The 18173-nt window shown below is 38.4% G+C and overlaps 1 protein-coding gene across 5 annotated transcripts in view; it reads right to left on the bottom strand.

Annotated features, from left to right (window-relative positions):
• The window catches only part of CACNA2D3 (calcium voltage-gated channel auxiliary subunit alpha2delta 3), a 432799-nt gene that overhangs the window by 102588 nt on the left and 312038 nt on the right, over positions 1-18173 (bottom strand). For 4 of the 5 annotated variants that reach the window (XR_010990518.1, XM_068163805.1, XM_068163807.1 and 1 more), the window contains one exon: positions 13503-13577. The exons of the other annotated variant lie outside the window; for it this stretch is intronic. Coding sequence is in view for 3 of the 4 variants with exons in the window: in XM_068163805.1 (XP_068019906.1) it covers positions 13503-13577 (75 nt within the window). In the remaining variant the exon portion in view is untranslated. The remainder of the gene's footprint in view (positions 1-13502; positions 13578-18173) is intronic. 5 annotated transcript variants of the gene reach the window in all.

Here is an 18173-nt window from a genome sequence, read left to right as displayed (position 1 = left end):
GATTAATTCTTACTACGTGACAGCTTTGATAGCCAAAGAGATAGATATACCCAAATACCCAAGTACAACATTTGCAGCCAACATAGCTCTTACAAGAATAAAATATGAGAGGATATCGTCCAGTTCATTAGTAGGGCTTGATTTTTGTTGCTATGTTTTGCAAGGCTTTCTTCATGGTTACAGTTATACCACTATTCTCATTAATCTTTCCAAAGAGCAGCTATGTCTACTCTCAGTGGCTGCACCAATTAACCAAGAAAATCTTTGATCTGATTCTGTCATTCTAGGATAGAAATGGTGACAGCCAAGCTCTGAAATGCTGAGAGCTGAAAAGTGTTACACAGAAGTTAGCTGGGATCATTTGATTAGAGCAAACAGCTCCTGTACTGATTCCAATGTTTAATTACATCCGTACTCACAGATGTTGAAGAGCTTCTGGGCCGTACTGCATTCTCAGACATGTGCAAATCCTTACTTTTGACAACAGGAGCTGATTTTGCGTGTCTGATAGCAAAAGCAGGCTTCAAACTTCACCTACTTGCATCACAATGATGTTTTGTATTTATTCCAATTACATATATTCACCTAGTACAACTTCCACTCAAAGAGCAAAAACAAAATCCAAAAGCAATCAATGAAGATCTAGATAAAACATTCCAAGTTCTGAAGCAAAGCCAGAATTGGAAACTTTCATGGCTCTGAAAATCCTATAAGGAGAAACAAAGCCAAAACCCCAATACTCAAGCAAGCATTAGGTTCTATAAAGCACTTGAACTGAAAGCACAGTTCTCAAACAGATGCAAGATAGGAACTAAGAAAGCGTCAAGATGCCTAATCCCTTGTTCAGCTCTTATAGTTTAGGGGCTACAGTTTAATTATCTACAAAGAAATTCAATAAGTGAGGAGTAGATTCATATTATAGTTAAGGGAAAAATGGCAGGGAAAACAAAATAAAAACAACTTTCAGCAAGGAGAGAATGCAAAAAAAAAAAAAATCAAATCACAATAATTGATACATCTGGGTAACTTTGCTTAAAAATTTATTCTTTGTGAAGACATTATCTTCTTTTTAGGATCTCAGGTAGTGATAGGACTAGGGGGAATGGAATGAAGCTGGAAGTGGGGACATTCAGGCTAGATGTGAGGAGGAGGTTCTTCACCATGAGAGTGGTGAAACCCTGGAATGGGTTGTCCAGGGAGGTGGTTGGGGCCCTGTCCCTGGAGGTGTTTAAGACCAGGCTGGATGAGGCTCTGGCCAGGCTGATCTAGTGTGGGGTGTCCCTGCCCATGGCAGGGGAGTTGGAACTAGCTGATCCTTGTGGTCCCTTCCAACCCTGAATGATACTATGATACTATGAAATTTACCTATCTTTATGCTTATGTAACTAGGGTCAAAAACAAGTAGATCAAAGGTAAAATACTTTATCTTAACACTACTGTTCAGTTGACCATTCTTCTCTAGCTTCTTTCTAGACTCATGAGTGAAGTAGAAAATATTGATTGAAAGCTGAAGCCAAGCCCATCTGCAAGATTATTATAAAGCATTGAAACAAATTATTAAGAGACCCACTGGGAAAGATAGAAACTCAGAGCTCTACCAAGTTACTCTGATTTAAGTGCATGAGGAAAAGACCTAGATTTAAACTCTGTGCTGTTAATCTACTTTGGCCAGTATAAAATGTGTGGTGATATTATACTGTAGTCCTGGATATCTGGACTGCAGGACAAGACACTTTTACTCTGCTCAACACTACTTGATAGCTCTAACAGTTTTGTTTGTGGAAAGAATACAGGAAATTATTTTGCGCGGTAATCAGAATGAGCTTTATCTTACTCAGTTATCTTTTATTTGAGGCTTAGCCAAACTGTTATAGCACTGGATGATTCAAACAACATGTGACATGTACTCTCTAAAGACTGAATCACAGTTTTTTCACCACCCCATATACAACCATTTACGTGTGCCATTATTAAAATCTTTACTTTGATATTTTATTTATTTATTTAACACAAGCAGTCCTAAACCATCTGTGTTAAATATGACCTTCCACGTGTTTATAAAGTCATAGTGTAACAATCTGATCACAAAGGGAGCAAACTACATCTTAACAGCTGCAAACCTTGGGTCTAAGGCAACTAGAATTTCTCCGACATGCTCTATCTGGATAAGGGGAACCAGGAGAAAGTAAGTGCAGTGGTAAGAGCCTTGGGAGCATCCTGCTTAGGCACACTTGTGGAACTGACTGTGAGAAAACATTGTAGCGAGGAAGTATCCACTAAACAACAACAAAAAGCCAGAAAGATCAAACAATTTCAAGGGAGAGCTCCTCCTTGCCATACTACTATGCTATGTACAAAAGTAGTGAAATGGAACTAAAAATACTCCTCCAACCCTAAAACACAGAACAAATCAATTAAATCTCATCTTTTTGACAGTACTTCAGAATAAAAATAACATATTAATCTAAACGTGATCTAAGAATGATCCTTTATTTTTTTTAAAGGAGACAAGCTTGAACACACACATGCACACACACAAATGTTTTACTGCATTTGAATTCCACATATCATTAACTGAAATTACACACTTCCCCATATAGTTGTTCACTCTGTTTCTGGGTTTTTTATGTTGCCATTATTTCAATTCCCCGGTCTACCTAGTTATTCAGCTGCCTCCCTTTGCTGAGATTCTGGACACTAATACAACCACTCATTTTCTAGTCTCGATATGATTAACCTAATGCAAAACCTGCAGCTGTTTGAATGGAAATGACATTGAACCTAACATCCACATGGCCAATTATCTGTCTTAGCATAGATTACTTCTGAGGCACATTATTCCTTACTGAGTGACTGTGCAAAGGGAACCTCTGTTTACACCAGCTTCAGGAGCAGTATCACTGGCTTCTGTTACCAGTCCTTCAAATGTGTCACCTTTGGGTAGAATAAGGCATGAGTATGTCACTGCTTCTTTTCCTAAATGAAAAATAGAGTACAGATCTGAGTGAAGCACTTCTCCAAAAGAGCTATGCCTCTCTGCTACATAAATGTGCACAGAAAGGAAGAAGAGTGAGGCACTTCCTTTCTACTTTTCAACAAGGATTGTAATCATTCCAAATTGCTTTAAATATGGATCAAGTCCTTCAACATCAGATCATTAGTAAAAGAATGCTTGTATCTTTAAATGCTTAGAGTTTCTACACTGTGGAACAAAGACAAGATAGTGGAAAATACAGTGGAATGTTGTGAGAAGATAGAAGAAATCACTTCAATAGACTGATTCATGCTCTCATATAAAACAAACAAACAAACAAACAAACAAAACCCCCAAACAAACAAAAAAACCCACAACAACAACAAAAACCCACCATCAAAAAACCAGTATTGAAGAAACCCCTTCACTTCTTCACCTGTTTATATAACATCACCTGCTGACTCAGGGCTCTCAGGGTTCGTGCACCATAGATTCCTCGTTGATCCTTCTTTTGGACGCGGTGTAGCCGCACAACAGTTTGAAATTAAACCCTTTTGGCTAAAGTTAAATTTCTTTGTGGAATACACTGAATTTCACAATTCTCTTGCATTACCCAGTAAGTGTGACCCGGACCTTCAGCTGAAACCACCCCTCGGACAGGTCCCAGACCCATTGCTTGAACTACTTCTTGCTTTATCTGGTCAAAGGCTGCCTGTTGTTCAGGTCCCCAGTGGAAATTGTTTCTCTTTCGAGTCACATCATACAGAGGTTTCACAATCTGACTGTATCCAGGAATGTGCAGTCTCCAAAATCCCACTGGGGACCTGACCTGAAAGTGGCTGAGCTTCCCCTCACTACATGCTATACAGCTTCAAAACATTCTGCCTGGTGATACATCTGATGCAGCATCCTATCTCCAATGTAAATCACTACTGCTTGGGGTTTAAGATTTTTGTTTCATTTGTTGAGGTATGTTTTTCTTGCTCACATGATCCTCGTTTATCTTTTGTGGTACTTTCTTGATTTGCCTCTAGTTTGTGGCCTGCTATGATCTTTTATTGATCTGTGCTTAATCTTGAATCTGTAGAACACCCAGAGGTGTCCAGTCAAAACCAAAGTTGCTTTCTATACATAGTTTCTCATTTTAATATTAGAAGAGGTAATATCTTGGTTTTCTCAGAAAAATAGGAAGAACAAGTGACCTTTCCAAAATGGGACTTTCATGACAAGCCTATTATTTTAAGATGTTAATCCAGAAATTCCTAGGTTATGGCTGGCACTAAAAAACCATTATTTTGAACTGATTCTTCATGCCAGACAGCAGTGAAATAGTGCCACACTATAAAATTTGCAGAAATACTGCACAGCAAAGCTGAGAACAGGAGCCATGTCATTTACTAAAGAAGAGAGAATAATGCAATTCTAAGTTTCCAGGCAGTGAAAAAGTAGGAATAATTAAAATTACCATGTACACAGAAGAACTCTTTGGCGTAGTAATAGAAGAAAATAACTCTTATGCCACATAATTCTTATGTGTATTTAAATTACTCCATCTACTTACACTCATAATGTGTTTGCATTACAAATGGTGCAGTAATGTTTAAATTGATGGAACAAAACACAGAAATATATGAAGTGAGGTAAAAACAAACACAAAAATCAGCTTTAAGTCACACACCTACAGAATGGACAAAGAGCACATCAGCTGAGCTCACGTTTTCAGGTGGATTGCGGTTGATTAGCAATGCAACATGTATGTGATTTACTCCACTGGAAAAAAAAACCAACACCCAACCCCTTTATTTAGGATTTTATTTGCATTCTCAGGACCTTATCATTTGGGATTATGTAAAACTGGCAGCTGTTTATAATTATTTGGGGTTTGAGTAGAAATAATTAAAAACATCTGCCTTTATCTTAATACTACCAAACTTAAACCCATGAGCTCGGTTATACCTAACTTCAAAGCTGAAAGCAAAGAATAAAAGAAAGCTTCACATATTGCTAACAAATTTTCAGTGATTCATTTATATGTACAACCAGTTATTCAACAGCCTTCAAACCTTTAATTATCTTTTAAATATATGTAATTTTGCACTTCTAATTAGATAGCAATTTAATGCTCTCACAGGGATTCAGATGGGCTGTCTTTTTTGAAATGTAAACTCCAATAGGAATAATCATTGGCATTCAAGTGATTGAATTCTTCAGTTATTTAAATGAATGTGAGGCATTTACACTGTTCAAATCATTTAAATATTCTGCTGTCAGCTACAGCTGTAGAGTTTTATGGAGTTGCTGAATAAAGCAAGGGTAAGTGTAGGTTATCTTACGTTCCAGGCGGGACTCCCCAGAGAGAAATGAGATTTGCTGCTTATGAAAGGCTAACACTGCTTAAGTGGGGCATTAATGTTTCCCCTGAGACTTGGATTTCTCTGGTTTTCTATATTAGGAGAAAGAAATTTTCCCAGAATTTACTGCAATCTTAAAAAAGAAAAGCCAAAAACCAAAACAGGTCCTTTAAGCTAATGAGATATATCACAACAGTCAACATTCTACGTTTAAAATGATAACTTAGGTGGCTGAATCATCAGAACACGTTGGTGAGGTTATCGTGTTATATACCTGGGCTCTGATTTCTATATGTAACTTGCTCTATTAAGAGTAATCAAGTTCAAGATGTACATCATTTTAAAGAAAGCATCATATCAATTTAATTGGTTTACAGTGATAAAAGGAACATTTACATATAGTCATTCAAAACAATCACCACTACTAGGTTGCCAGAATTTACCCTGACAACATGAAAATACACCTCAGTCTTCTCAGACAGAGGATTTTTATTTAAACTCCAAAATATTACAAAATCTTTAGCCATCATAGATGTTATTAGATTAATTCATAGATCATAACATATTGTTAGTCTTACAAGTATCAAGAAAGTGGTAGAATTTGAATTCATGTTTTCTTTAAATAATGAATTTGAGCTCCTGGATAGAAACTTCAAGTATTCTACCCTAAATGAACTTGATAATTACAGGGGGGGGAGGGGTGTGTGTGTGCAATGTCTCTTTACTCCCTGAATGAAAATAGAAAATCTATTGCCAACTACAGATCAAAAAAGCCACAGACTTCACAAAATCTGCAGGCAATTTTGCTATTATTCATTGAAAACCACACAAATATTAGGACTGAGATGCAACAGTACAAACTCCTAACACAGGATAAGATTCACAAATGTGTCAGTCTGTAACGATGGCAGACACTAATCTTTCAGCAGCATTCCTTAATTTCTCTGTAATCCCACTACACTTTCCTAAGAAAGCAGTTTTCCTCTAGCACCAACATTAACAGACTACACAATGACAGTTACAGTAACAGGCAATCAGCCACAATTAATATAGGAGTTGTTTTTAAGTGTATGTAAAAAGTATATGTCACCTGTTCATTCCTCTTATTTGCATTCAGCAAACCCATTTCTTTGTATCATCATGACATTTTGCATTTGAAAATTCAATGGAGTAACACCTAGCACACTGCAAGTGTTAACGGGATAAGCAATTAGATCTGAAATAACTGCTGCTGATAAACTTTGTCCTCATCTTCACATTTCAAGCCTGTGTAAGGAGCCTCAGAAACTGGGTTACTGCCTAGAAAACCCCAAAACTAGCTTTTGAACTCCCAAACAATTTGTTTTGTTTTTTTTCCAAACAGTAAGTGAAAGTTTAAAATGCAACATAAAATTCAAAATTATGTCATCCTATTTTATGTAGTCTCTCATGAAAAATAGAATAGCACTCTGCAGAAATAAGCTTCAACCCCAAATGCAGAATATAGGAGCATTCTGATACAGCAATATTTGATTTTTTGAAATGAAATATCATTACTAGAGTTTCTTGAGTTACTAAAGTATTTTTGACAGCAAATGCACCCTAAAAAGGGTGTAAAAATAATTTTAAATGTACGCATTAGGAAGAAGTTCTATACAGAGAGAGTGATTGCCCATCAGAATGGCCTGCCTGGGGAGGTGGTGGAGTCACCACCATTGGAGGTGTTCAGGAGGAGACTTGAAGGGGTGCTTGGTGCCATGGGTTAGTTGTTTAGGTGGGTTGGATTGGTTGATGGGTTGGACGCGATGATCATGAAGGTCTCTTCCAATCTGCTATTCTATTCTATTCTATTCTATTCTATTCTATTCTATTCTATTCTATTCATCCACTAGGATTATATTATTGTTGTTGTTGATAATAGTAATAATAATAATACAGCACAAAGACGGCAAAGGCTTTTTTTTTTTTTTTTCCCTCCCCATTTAAATTACAACTGAGAGGAGTTTCTGGATTCTAGCCCTGCAGACACCTCCCCTCTCAAGCGCGGCCCCGCTTGCCCCGCAGTAGCATCACCCCGCGGCTCCTTGGCGGTGCTGCGGCGCCACCGCATGGCCGTTGCCCCACAGCGCAGCCGCGGCCCCTCCAGCCACAGGAGGCGGCAAGGGACGCGCTCTGCCCCGGTCCTCGCGGCCCCGGGCTCGGCTTCGGAGCTGCCCCCGGGACTGTATTCTCCAGCAGCACCAGGGAAAATCACGATCAGGACAGACGGTCACCGCTGCAAGAAACGGGTGGCACAATCAAAGATGTGGGCAGAAAAAGGCAAGAAAAGGAAAGGAGAAAATAAAATCACTGGTTTTGTGCGCGTGAAATGTATGGTAACTTACACCCAGCCATTAATTGTCAAGGTCTCTCTTTTTAGTCTCCGAAAGGAATTACCAGGGGATTCCTTATTTCCTGATTATTATGATTTATTTATTCTTCCTCAAGTGGGCTGATAAAGTACAATCAGGCTTTGCTGGATTGCATTGCACAAGGGACAACAGAATAAATATTTTCACTTGTCCTATGACGACCAGTTGAGGGAACTGCAATTGTTTAGTCTGGAGAGAAGGAGGCTAAAGGGGAGACCTTCTTCACAGGATGTCCTTGTTCTCTACAAATCCCTGAAAGGAGGTTATAGGAAGGTGGGGCTTGATCTCGTCTCCCAAGTAACAGGTGACCTCAAGTTACACCAGGCAAGGTTTAGGTTGGATTTTAGAAGCAGCTTCTTCGCTGGGGAGGTGCTTGAACCTGTATCTCTGGAATTGTTTAAAAGACACATTGATGTGATGGCTGGTAGAATTAGACATTGGACTTGATGATCTTAAAGGTCTTTTCCAACTGGAAGGATTCTAGGATTCCCTTTTTCAACACTCATCACTCTCATAATGCCTTTTAGAGAAGAATGCAACCAAAACTTTCTGATTCCTTTATGGCAAAAATCACCAGCCAGTATTGAGTCTGTGATTTACTTCAGTGACTGCCATAAACCTCTACAAGTACTAAGTATATAGAAAGCACTTTCCTCTCCTTCAATTACTCCCACCAGCTGCCCATGCACACGCAACCAGTCATCCTAACTGAAAGCCAAGTTTATAGCAAAAAAGCAGCCGAAGAAACAAGAGAGGATATCTCCAAGAAAAACATTTTTAAACATAAACCCAATAGGATAATCAACACAAAAATGTAGCTTGCTTAGTGATTAAATATACTGGTCAGCATAAGATAAAAATCTGGTGCAACAGGAAGCACTTCCTCAGCGACTGTTTGCCTGTCTGCTCAGTGTCCCATAAGACAATTCCTTACAAAGCAGCATGTCAGCTTCAGAACTAACAGATACAGTCACTGGGGTTAGTAACTCAGGAGTCTAGCAGTATTTACATCAGCACAGGAAAACAGCAATATAAACCAGTGTGGATCAAGCCAGTATTCAATGTAACTTGAACGTAAAACCTAACCCATCCCAATAATTTTAGACAGTATCTGGTGAACTATCTAATTCCAGTCCTACATGCCTATTTTTTCATGCTTAGTGTCACAAATTGAATGTTTTGCCACTAGTTACAATGGTATCAGGATTCGGCCTGCAATATTAATTTAAGAGCCCAAGCCAGCAATCACTTCATTCTCAAAAACTCCACTGAAGTCAACAGGAGACTCCCATTACACACCACTGACAGAACCCAGAGGTAAAAATGACTCTTCCAACAATAAAACCTAAAAAACTAACAGACCGTGAATATATCACAATGAGTTCCCTGTAGCTGACAGTTTATGGGCTACTGCCCAAAATTTTGATTTTAAAGACTGACTATTGTATATGGTAACAAAAAAGTGCCTTCAAGATGTACACTGGGGCAAGGGATAGCAACAAACCCCCACCTTTTTCCTCATTAAAACATGTCTCTACAACAGAAATACAGAAAAGCATAATGTCCTTTGACAGTCTAACTTAAAGCTACTCACCGTTCCTGGATTTCATTACCTTCTGTTTATTAAAGTATCTATTCTGTAACAAATGCTCCCACAGCATTCTCCTTGAAAAACTTGCAGCCTATGGCATAGCCAGGTGGACTCTTTGCTGGATTAAAAACTGGCTGGACTGCTGGGCCCGAAGAGCTGTGATAAATGGAGTTAAATCCAGCTGGCAGCCAGTCATTAGTGGTGTTCCCCAGGGCTTGGTACTGAGACCACTTCTGTTTAATGTCTTTATCAAATGATTTGGATGAGTGGATTTAAAGCACCATAGCAAGTTTGCAGATGAGACTAAACTGAGCAGGAGTGTTGATAAGCTTGAGGTTAGGAAGGCACTGTAGAGTGATTTGGACTGGCTAGATTGATAGGCTGAGGTCAACAGAATGAGATTTAACAAGACCAAGTGCTGGGTCTTGCCCTTTGGTCACAACAACCCCAAGCAGCACTATTGGCTTGGAGAAGAGTGTCTGAAAAGCAGGCCAGTGGAAAAGGATTTGCGGATGCTGATGGACAGCTTGCTGAACATGAGCCAGCAGTGTGCCCAGGTGGCCAGGAAGGCCAACAGCATCCTGGCCTGTATCAAAACCAGTGTGTCCACTAGGAGTAGGGAAGTGATTGTGCCCCTGTACTTAGCCCTGGTGAGACCACAGCTTGAGCCCTGTTCAGTTCTGGGCACCACAGTATAGGAAAGACACTAAGGTCCATGAAGCATGTCCAGAAAAGAGCAATAAGGCTGGTGAGGGAATAGGAGAGCATGTCATAGGGAGCAGCTGAGGGAGTTGGGGTTATTTCATCTGGAGAAGATAAGGGTGAGGGGAGATCTTATTGCTCTCTGCAACTACCTGAAAGGAGGTTGTAGTGTGGCCGGTGTTGATCTCTCCTCCCAAGTAAGCAGCAATAGGATGAGAGGAAATGTATATAAGTTGTGCCAAGAGAGGTTTAGATTGGACATTAGGAAAAAATTCTTTACTAAAAGAATGGTGAAGCATTGGCATAGGCTGACCAGGGAAGTTGTGGAGTCACCATGCAAAGAGGTGTTCAAGAAGCTGTTGGCACTTCAGCATATAGTTTAGTAGTCATGGTAGTTGGTTTACTGTTGGACTCAATGATCTTAAAGATCTTTTCCAACATTAATGATTCTATGAATAACTACTAATATTTTTGAAGGAAGTAATTTGCCAGAAGAAAAAGGGACAGTCCAGCAAATGCATGCATTTTCAAACCCTTTCTATGTACACAGGGAACCTCTAAATATATATTCCTCAGTCTTGGAAATATAGGTGTCAGATGTGCACGCGATACCTGTAGACTCAAAAGCATTTTTAGGAATCAAGATCAAGTCATGATTTTAGTATTATCAAAACTGAGGAATGCTATCAAAAAATCATGTCCAATTTAGAATAGGATATTAAAAATAAAGCAAAACCAAAATCCCAAACCAACAAAAGATCAAAACAAAACAAAATCACCAGCAACAAACAACACCCCCATCCCCCCCCCAAAAAAAAAAAACAAACCTCCTCACCATACGGATTTTAATACATAAAGGGATAAGGAAAAGAAAAAAAAATATTATGAAGGTAGTGGCCAATCATGAACTAAACCCAATTCCCTATCACATTTTCTGTTAGATCAACTATAAGTTCTGATAACTTATCCCTACACTGTCACTTACCACACCAAAAAAAAGTTTATATTAAAGCACAACATTTATTTCAGCATTTTAACCACTGAGGTGAATTAACATAATCAATCTAATATAAATTCTCAAATATCAAATTAGAGGAAAATGTGCCAAATGTTATGACAGCCAAGTTTTAGACCTAGTCAGTGTGCTTGCAACTTAGCTCTTTGAAGCAATTTTTAGGTTGTGCCTATAGTACAGCTGGATATGAGATAAAAGCAAAATTACACAGATAGTCACTTGACATGGATGAGCTAGCAGAGATAAAGCAGTGAAGGAGGAGAAGAGACCTGAACGTGCAATAAAAATCTTTGTATGCAATCCCAGTGCTCTAAGGAGGTTTGTGAAGCCCCTGTTGCTGCCTATTCTCTGTTATGGTTACCAAATAAAGCTCATCAATCTCAGTCAGAAGAGGAAAGAACACGGAAGAATGGATAAATAAGAGATCATAAAAATACAGAGTACATGACAGCAAAATGCTGAAATGCAGTAAAGTACAAGTAGAAATATTTCTCAGCAAGACTGAAAATATTAGTTGTTTATTGTGATGAGAAGCTTCAATGAGATAATAATCAAATTATCACACAAAGAAATGGAAAAGACAGAATAAATTAAAAGCTTCTGCTTTCCATGGTCACAAAATAAGAACTACTTCTAATGAAATGTAAAAGTAAAACTCAAAATAAAAGCCCTCATAAAATGACTGACAAAAATGTTAGTATGGATAACAAAAGTATCGACCCTACTAAGTCTAAATGTTAAAATTTCAGATCCAAATATTTATGAATAGAAGCCTATCAAACTCTGAAAATTTATACTGACTGCTAAAGGATTTTCCACACCCTCTTGCTGAGTTCCTGCATCTTCCTCAGGAATGATTGTTGGACAATGTAACATCCTCTTGGACATTGCTGGAAATGGGATTCTGGACAAGATAGGTCTAGGTGTGGTGAACGAATCCTACACTTACACACTTTTCAAGCATGAAATATCTCATAGAGACAAAACTCATTTTGACTGAGGGTTGCCATGCTTAGGTATCAATTTTGAGTTTTCCATCTTCTGTAAGAGCAAACTGTTTCTCCTGCAGCTGGAAGTTTTTCACTACCTAATATTTGTATGTTTGGATGCCAGAGGTATCACAGGAATAAGTTCATTTAACTGAATGGGGTCTGAGCTGCTTATGCCTGGACATAACACTTTAGTGAGTCACCATTAGAATGGTAAAAGAGCCAATGGAATTGTTTGCAAGAAGCATTTCTGAGAAGTGTATTCTGACCAACAAGGTGAGAAATTTCCAAATTCTTTACAGGTATTGTCTTCCTTTCCACAGCTGTGACAAATTGTATCATCCAGAATCACTGGATTATTAGATTGAAAGTGTTGTTATTAGTATTATATAAGTATTAGAAAAAAAATGGCAATGAAACCATTAATTTTTAAATTCCTTCCAAGATACTCTACAGTCGTATTTGCCTTCAGATTGTCTGCTCATTTTACAGTGAAATTACTGAGAAAATGTCTTTCCAGTCAGCCATGCAATTCTTCCTGTTAGACATTTTATAAGCTCCACTTAGGTTAAAAAATAAATGGGTAAAGAATAAGTGGAAATGCAAATGTTAATTAGTGTGCAATTCCTAGCCCAAACCTTAGAAAGACAAATTATTTTGGTGCATGAAAACATCAGATAAGCTAATGACTTAATAAATCATGCTTCTCAATAATTTTATTTTTATATAAAATTATCCACCCACTTAATATTTGTGCTTTCTACCAAAATATTGTTGAAATTGGGCATTACTTGAAGTGCCTGCACGAGAAACACATATGGCATCCATGTGTATGCAGCAGTGAAATTATTAATGCTGCTTCTTTGCTTGGAGTTAATAGTGATGGAACACTTGCAAGTGCTGTTCCTAAACAATGATGCAATCAGGAATGAACCAGCTCTCTGGAGTGTTAAGCTGATAAACATTCATGTAACAAGCACTTCTATTTTTCTTACTGTGATTAATGCAAACAAGATGATAAGGGAAACCAACAGTAAAATTTGCTGCTATCTCTCTTTTAGTATAACAATCCCTTGTGCCCCCCCCTTTTATTTTTTGCTTAAGAATATGCTTTACTGAAATTTTTTCACATACATTAAATTATCTTTAACACATTAACATGACAAATAGGGGTTATTACATAGCAATAGAGCATACCAGCATTCCACTGCAACGTAAAATGAACATAATTATAGCAATTTTTGGCTTTGCCATTTTGCAGTAATGGAGTCCTGCATCTTTTGCAGGAACAAATTGTATATTTATTTTGCTTGATATTTTTCATCCTAATTTTTGTTTCCAGAGGTAAATTTACCAAGAACTAAAATGTGTTACAAAGCAATGTAGAGTAGCTGGCCTGTTCTGGTTATTTTTTATATATATTACATTATTCACACATTAAATGCAACATATATAGCTAAATAAAATAGATTAATGAGTAGTATCCTTACCAAAGGCCTAAGTTCTGGATGAGTCAAAATATATCCATTGTTTGTAATTGCAAAAGCATATCCATGAATACCTAACTGTAACAGTAAATGAGAAAGAAATACTAATTAACATAGTCTCCAGTAAGTTCTCAAAAAGTCAGTCAAGAATTTAGTTATCTAGGTCTTAAAGCTGGCATTCATAACCCTTATCCACACAGCGCTTTATTACAACATATGCAAAGTTCTGATCCTTGACATTTTGTGAAAATGTGAACCTGTCTTTGTGATGAATTCAACATACAGCACAATTTTAAAATGCCACACACAGTTTGCTATCTAGGGCACTTATTTCTATGTGGTTTAGTGTGAATTTAATGTAGACGTATATATGATCCACCATAGCATGTGGCATCCACCACAGCATGTGCCAAAGCAAAGGGGTAGTGATAGGACTAGGGGGAATGGAATGAAGCTGGAGGCAGTGAGATTCAGGCTAGATGAGAGGAGGAGGTTCTTCACCATGACAGTGGTGAAACCCTGGAATGGGTTGTCCAGGGAGGTGGTCGAGGCCCTGTCCCTGGAGGTGTTAAAGCCCAGGCTGGATGAGGCTCTGGGCAGCCTGATCTAGTGTGGGGTGTCCCTGCCCATGGCAGGGGGGTTGGAACTAGCTGATCCTTGTGGTCCCTTCCAACCCTGACTGATACTATGATACTATGAAATGCATACATTCCCAGGAGTGACTAGGTTCAGCTTACTTCACTTGCTGAAGAGATGTTGTAAAAGAGACATTTAAATTGACAGTACTGAATGTACAGTTATGGTGAGCAAGCAGTGGTCTGTCATATATAATATTTATGTCCTCCAGTCTTAGAGACATTTTGCTTTTCTGTTAAGTTCATCTGGAAGCCACAGAAAGCAGCATATTTCTACTAAAGAAAGCCATTAAAGTTTACATATTTTTACTAAGGAACCATGGGAGATCACGTACTAGCAATTAAATGCTTTCTGAGACCTAATGCTATATGCAATCAAATTAAGCACTGTACTTATGTAAATAACAATACTACTCTTTTCAGAATATGCCTATTACACAGTTGATTGCACCCACTGAATGCAAAATATATACCTTAAATCATTGAGGTGGTCATTCAAATATCCCTTCTTAGTGTAAACCAACCAACCAACCAACCCAAAGCTACAGAAGTATTTCGCTTTGGCACTTCCGTTTCTCACTGCTAACCATCTTTTAATTTTATTTCAATACATTCTGAAATGCTTTGCTGAAGGGGTTCTTCAGGAATTTGCCTGGCATAAAGCAATGTAAGCAAGGATGACAAGTCAGAATCGTTTCTAAGAGGCAAGTAGGACAGCAAGTCAGTTAGCTTCTGGAATTTTCTGGAAATATAAACCAGAATATGACATTATGGCAAAGTCATAGAGAAAACATACCAGGTAGATTTGTGTCATGTCTCTGTGAATGATTGTACCTGGTCAAGTGTATCTGCCATACAGAAGACTGTTTCATAAATTAGTGATTTTCCTAAAGTAATAAACTCCAGTGAAAGCAATAGAAGGTGATATGTTCTTGGCATCTCTTCATAAAGGAGGGACAGGCAAATAATAACAGTGGACATATTTTAACTATTATAGTGTGACAACTGAACTAGCTGTTGGCTAGATATCAGATCTCTAGTATAATTACCTGTGTTGATCACTGAAGAATTACATCCAAGCAATGCAAGTCAGGTAAGGAAACAAATGTGGGTGGTATGCTTCACAGAAAAAAATATTTGCCTGTTTGAAGCACACCTAGGCTCCAAGGGTAGTATTTTATTGTGTGTTGTGCAATAAGTGAAACTGTAAAATCGCTGTACTTAAAATTATTTGATTTGCAGAAGTATTGCCATTTTAAACCTTGAGCTCTGTCTCTAAATGACAGATTCAGAAAACAAAAACCCCATTTTCTAGCTGCTGTAGAATGCCACGTGATAAGTATTACTAAAACCAACCCTACCTTATTCAGGAGAAACTGCCACAGATATTTGTGGGAGTTTAGCCTAGATAATGACTGCTGAAAATAGCTAATTGTTATTATGCCGAGGAAGATGAATAAAATCCACCTCATCCAAGCTGAGAGAATTCCAGATCAGCAGAATTCTGTTTCTAACAAATCATTTTATATCCCATGTGTGAATTTTATTTCACTTGCTGCTTCTACAGAAATGGGTCTCAGGGGTGATTACACTCTTACAATTGCATGGTCTTCTTACTGTTCTAAAATGTTTAGGGTATGTGAGACTGGAAGTTATAACTCAAGTGATTTCACTAACCTAACTGTATTACATGATATTGGCACCTCCTGCAATAATTCTCTCGTGTTACATCCTGCAATATAAAATGCACCTTCAAATTTAAAGCCTAGTATTGAAAAAGAGGATCATGTAGGACTTCATAGAAAACCTGTCATATATATATATATTATATCATATGACAAATCCAGAAATTTCAGTTTTCCTGCCTATCTTCTCCTTTTCTGAATAACTGCTATTGCTGCCATGCCTGGTGTTCAGTCCCCACACTCTCTCTGGGAGATGTGGTGGTAGGAGGCTGTCTAGGGTGCAGCAACCATGAGATAGTATGAGATGATAGTAGAGTTTTCAATATGCAGGGAAAATAAGGAGGAGCAATAGCAGAACCCTTACTTTGGACTTCCGGAGGGCAGACTTCAGCTTATTTAAGCAACTAATTCAGAGAGTAACCTGGTAGCAGCCCTTAAGAGCAGAGGGGTCCAGGACAGTGACAGTTGGACCTACTTCAAACAGGAACTCTTGAAGGCACAGGAACAGGCTGTGCCCATGTGCTGAAAAATGAACCGCCACAGAAGGCGACCGGCCTGGATGGGCAAGCAGGTCTTGAAGGAATTAAGGGGAAAAAGGAGGGTGTATTGCCTTTTGAAATGGGGGGAGAGGCAACTTGTGATACATTTAAGGATGTTGGTAGATCATGTAGGAGAAAAATTAGAGAGGCAAAATCCCAGTTAGAACTTTAAACTGGCCACTTCTGTGAAAGATAATAAAAAGCATTTTTATAAATATATTAATGCTAAAAAGAGGGCAAGAACCAGCTCCACTCCTTATTGGACCTGGAGGGGAACACTGGAACTAAAGATGAGGAAAAGGCAGACAGTATGGCAGGAGGACTTCAGGATAACTGGCCTCCTGAACTGCTAGATGGGGTCAGGGAGCAGTACAGCTCTCAAAAAGCCATGAGGAAGTAGTTAGGGACTTGCTGAGCCTCTTGGATACTCGTAAGTCCATGGGACCAGATGGGATCCATCCAAGGGTGCTGAGAGAGCTGGCAGATGAGCTCACCAAGCTGCTCTCCATCATTTACCACCAGTCTTGGCTCACCAGAGAGTTCCCAGATGATTGGAAACTGGCCAATGTGATGCACATCCACAAGAAGGGCTGGAAGGAAGAACCTGCAAACTACAGGCCTGTCAGCCTGACCTCAGTGCCAGGAAAGATTATGGAGCAGATCATCTAGTCTAACCTCCCTGCCAGAGCAGGATCACCTAGAGTAGGTCACACAAGACATTACTGTGATATGTCCTTTTCTATCCAGCCGTGCACAGCCAGGCTTTCATTTCTATAGTTACTATAACACTGTTCTTCCTTCTCATTAGAAACAAAAGTGCTGTACCCATAGCTTTTTAGAGGGCTGCTCCAAAGAGTGTTTTCATTGCTCCAAATTTTGCTCCCTTCTCTTCTGCCTTCTACAGATTTTATATTTTTTGCATACACAAGCATATGAGTTGCAGTTAGCTAACTTTGGTGATTAGTGCACTGAGAACCTTCTGCGTTATTCATCCTGACCAGCAATGTTTCTCTTCAGTATGTTTTGGTAGCAGTGTGTAGTCATCCACTGCCTCTTCCCATAGTCTGCAAACCCTCTTCCAACTGACTTTCTGTTCTGTGCTTCCATAGCAGCTAGCCTGATGGGACTCAGGTCCCAGGAAATTACTCCAAAGGACTTTATCAAAATTATTGCGATTATTTCATGCATTATTATTGTCAAATTCTCTTTTAATTTAAACTTTCAAGGTACTGAATATCAATCAATTGCTTATGCATTTAGATCAGAATTAAAATTGAGGGAATAAAGTTTTTTTTTCCTTCTAAACAGAATTATCTACAAAAAAAGTCTAGGAATATTCAAAGGCACTCACAAGTCAGTTTATTCCTCTACCTTCTCAGAAAGCAGTAAATGAAAACACGGCAGCCAGTTAAGGGGAAAGTGTGAAATGCTCGGTACAAGCATGTGTCAAAGTGTAGCTGTTCCAAAATCTGGTCTCTTCAGTAAAGGCTATCTACAATACTGTGTTACAGGCTTATTTGTCTTGCAAAAAAATCCACTAGGAATTAACTGGAAAACATTAATTTTCTTTGGGAATAGAACAGCAACGTAGTAAAGCATTTCAGACATAGGAAGCTAAATACTAACGTATTGCATCAGATTTAAATGAAAATTATCTCTTCGCATTTGCCTGAAGCCTGCTTCTGCAAAGTTACATAATGTTTAATAACAGTTGAAACACATCACATTTTGAAAACTTTTATAGTTATTTTAAAAGAACTTTATAGTAAAGATATGCCTGGCTTTGGAAAACTCATTAGAGGAAATATCTTGCAA

The sequence above is a fragment of the Melanerpes formicivorus genome, unplaced genomic scaffold, assembly GCF_026170545.1.
Source record: "Melanerpes formicivorus ecotype bairdi unplaced genomic scaffold, bMelFor1.0.p_v2 SCAF_74, whole genome shotgun sequence".
Taxonomy (NCBI): domain Eukaryota; kingdom Metazoa; phylum Chordata; class Aves; order Piciformes; family Picidae; genus Melanerpes; species Melanerpes formicivorus.
Note: the sequence above shows the minus strand (reverse complement) of the source record. Positions and strands in the feature narration are given on the sequence as shown.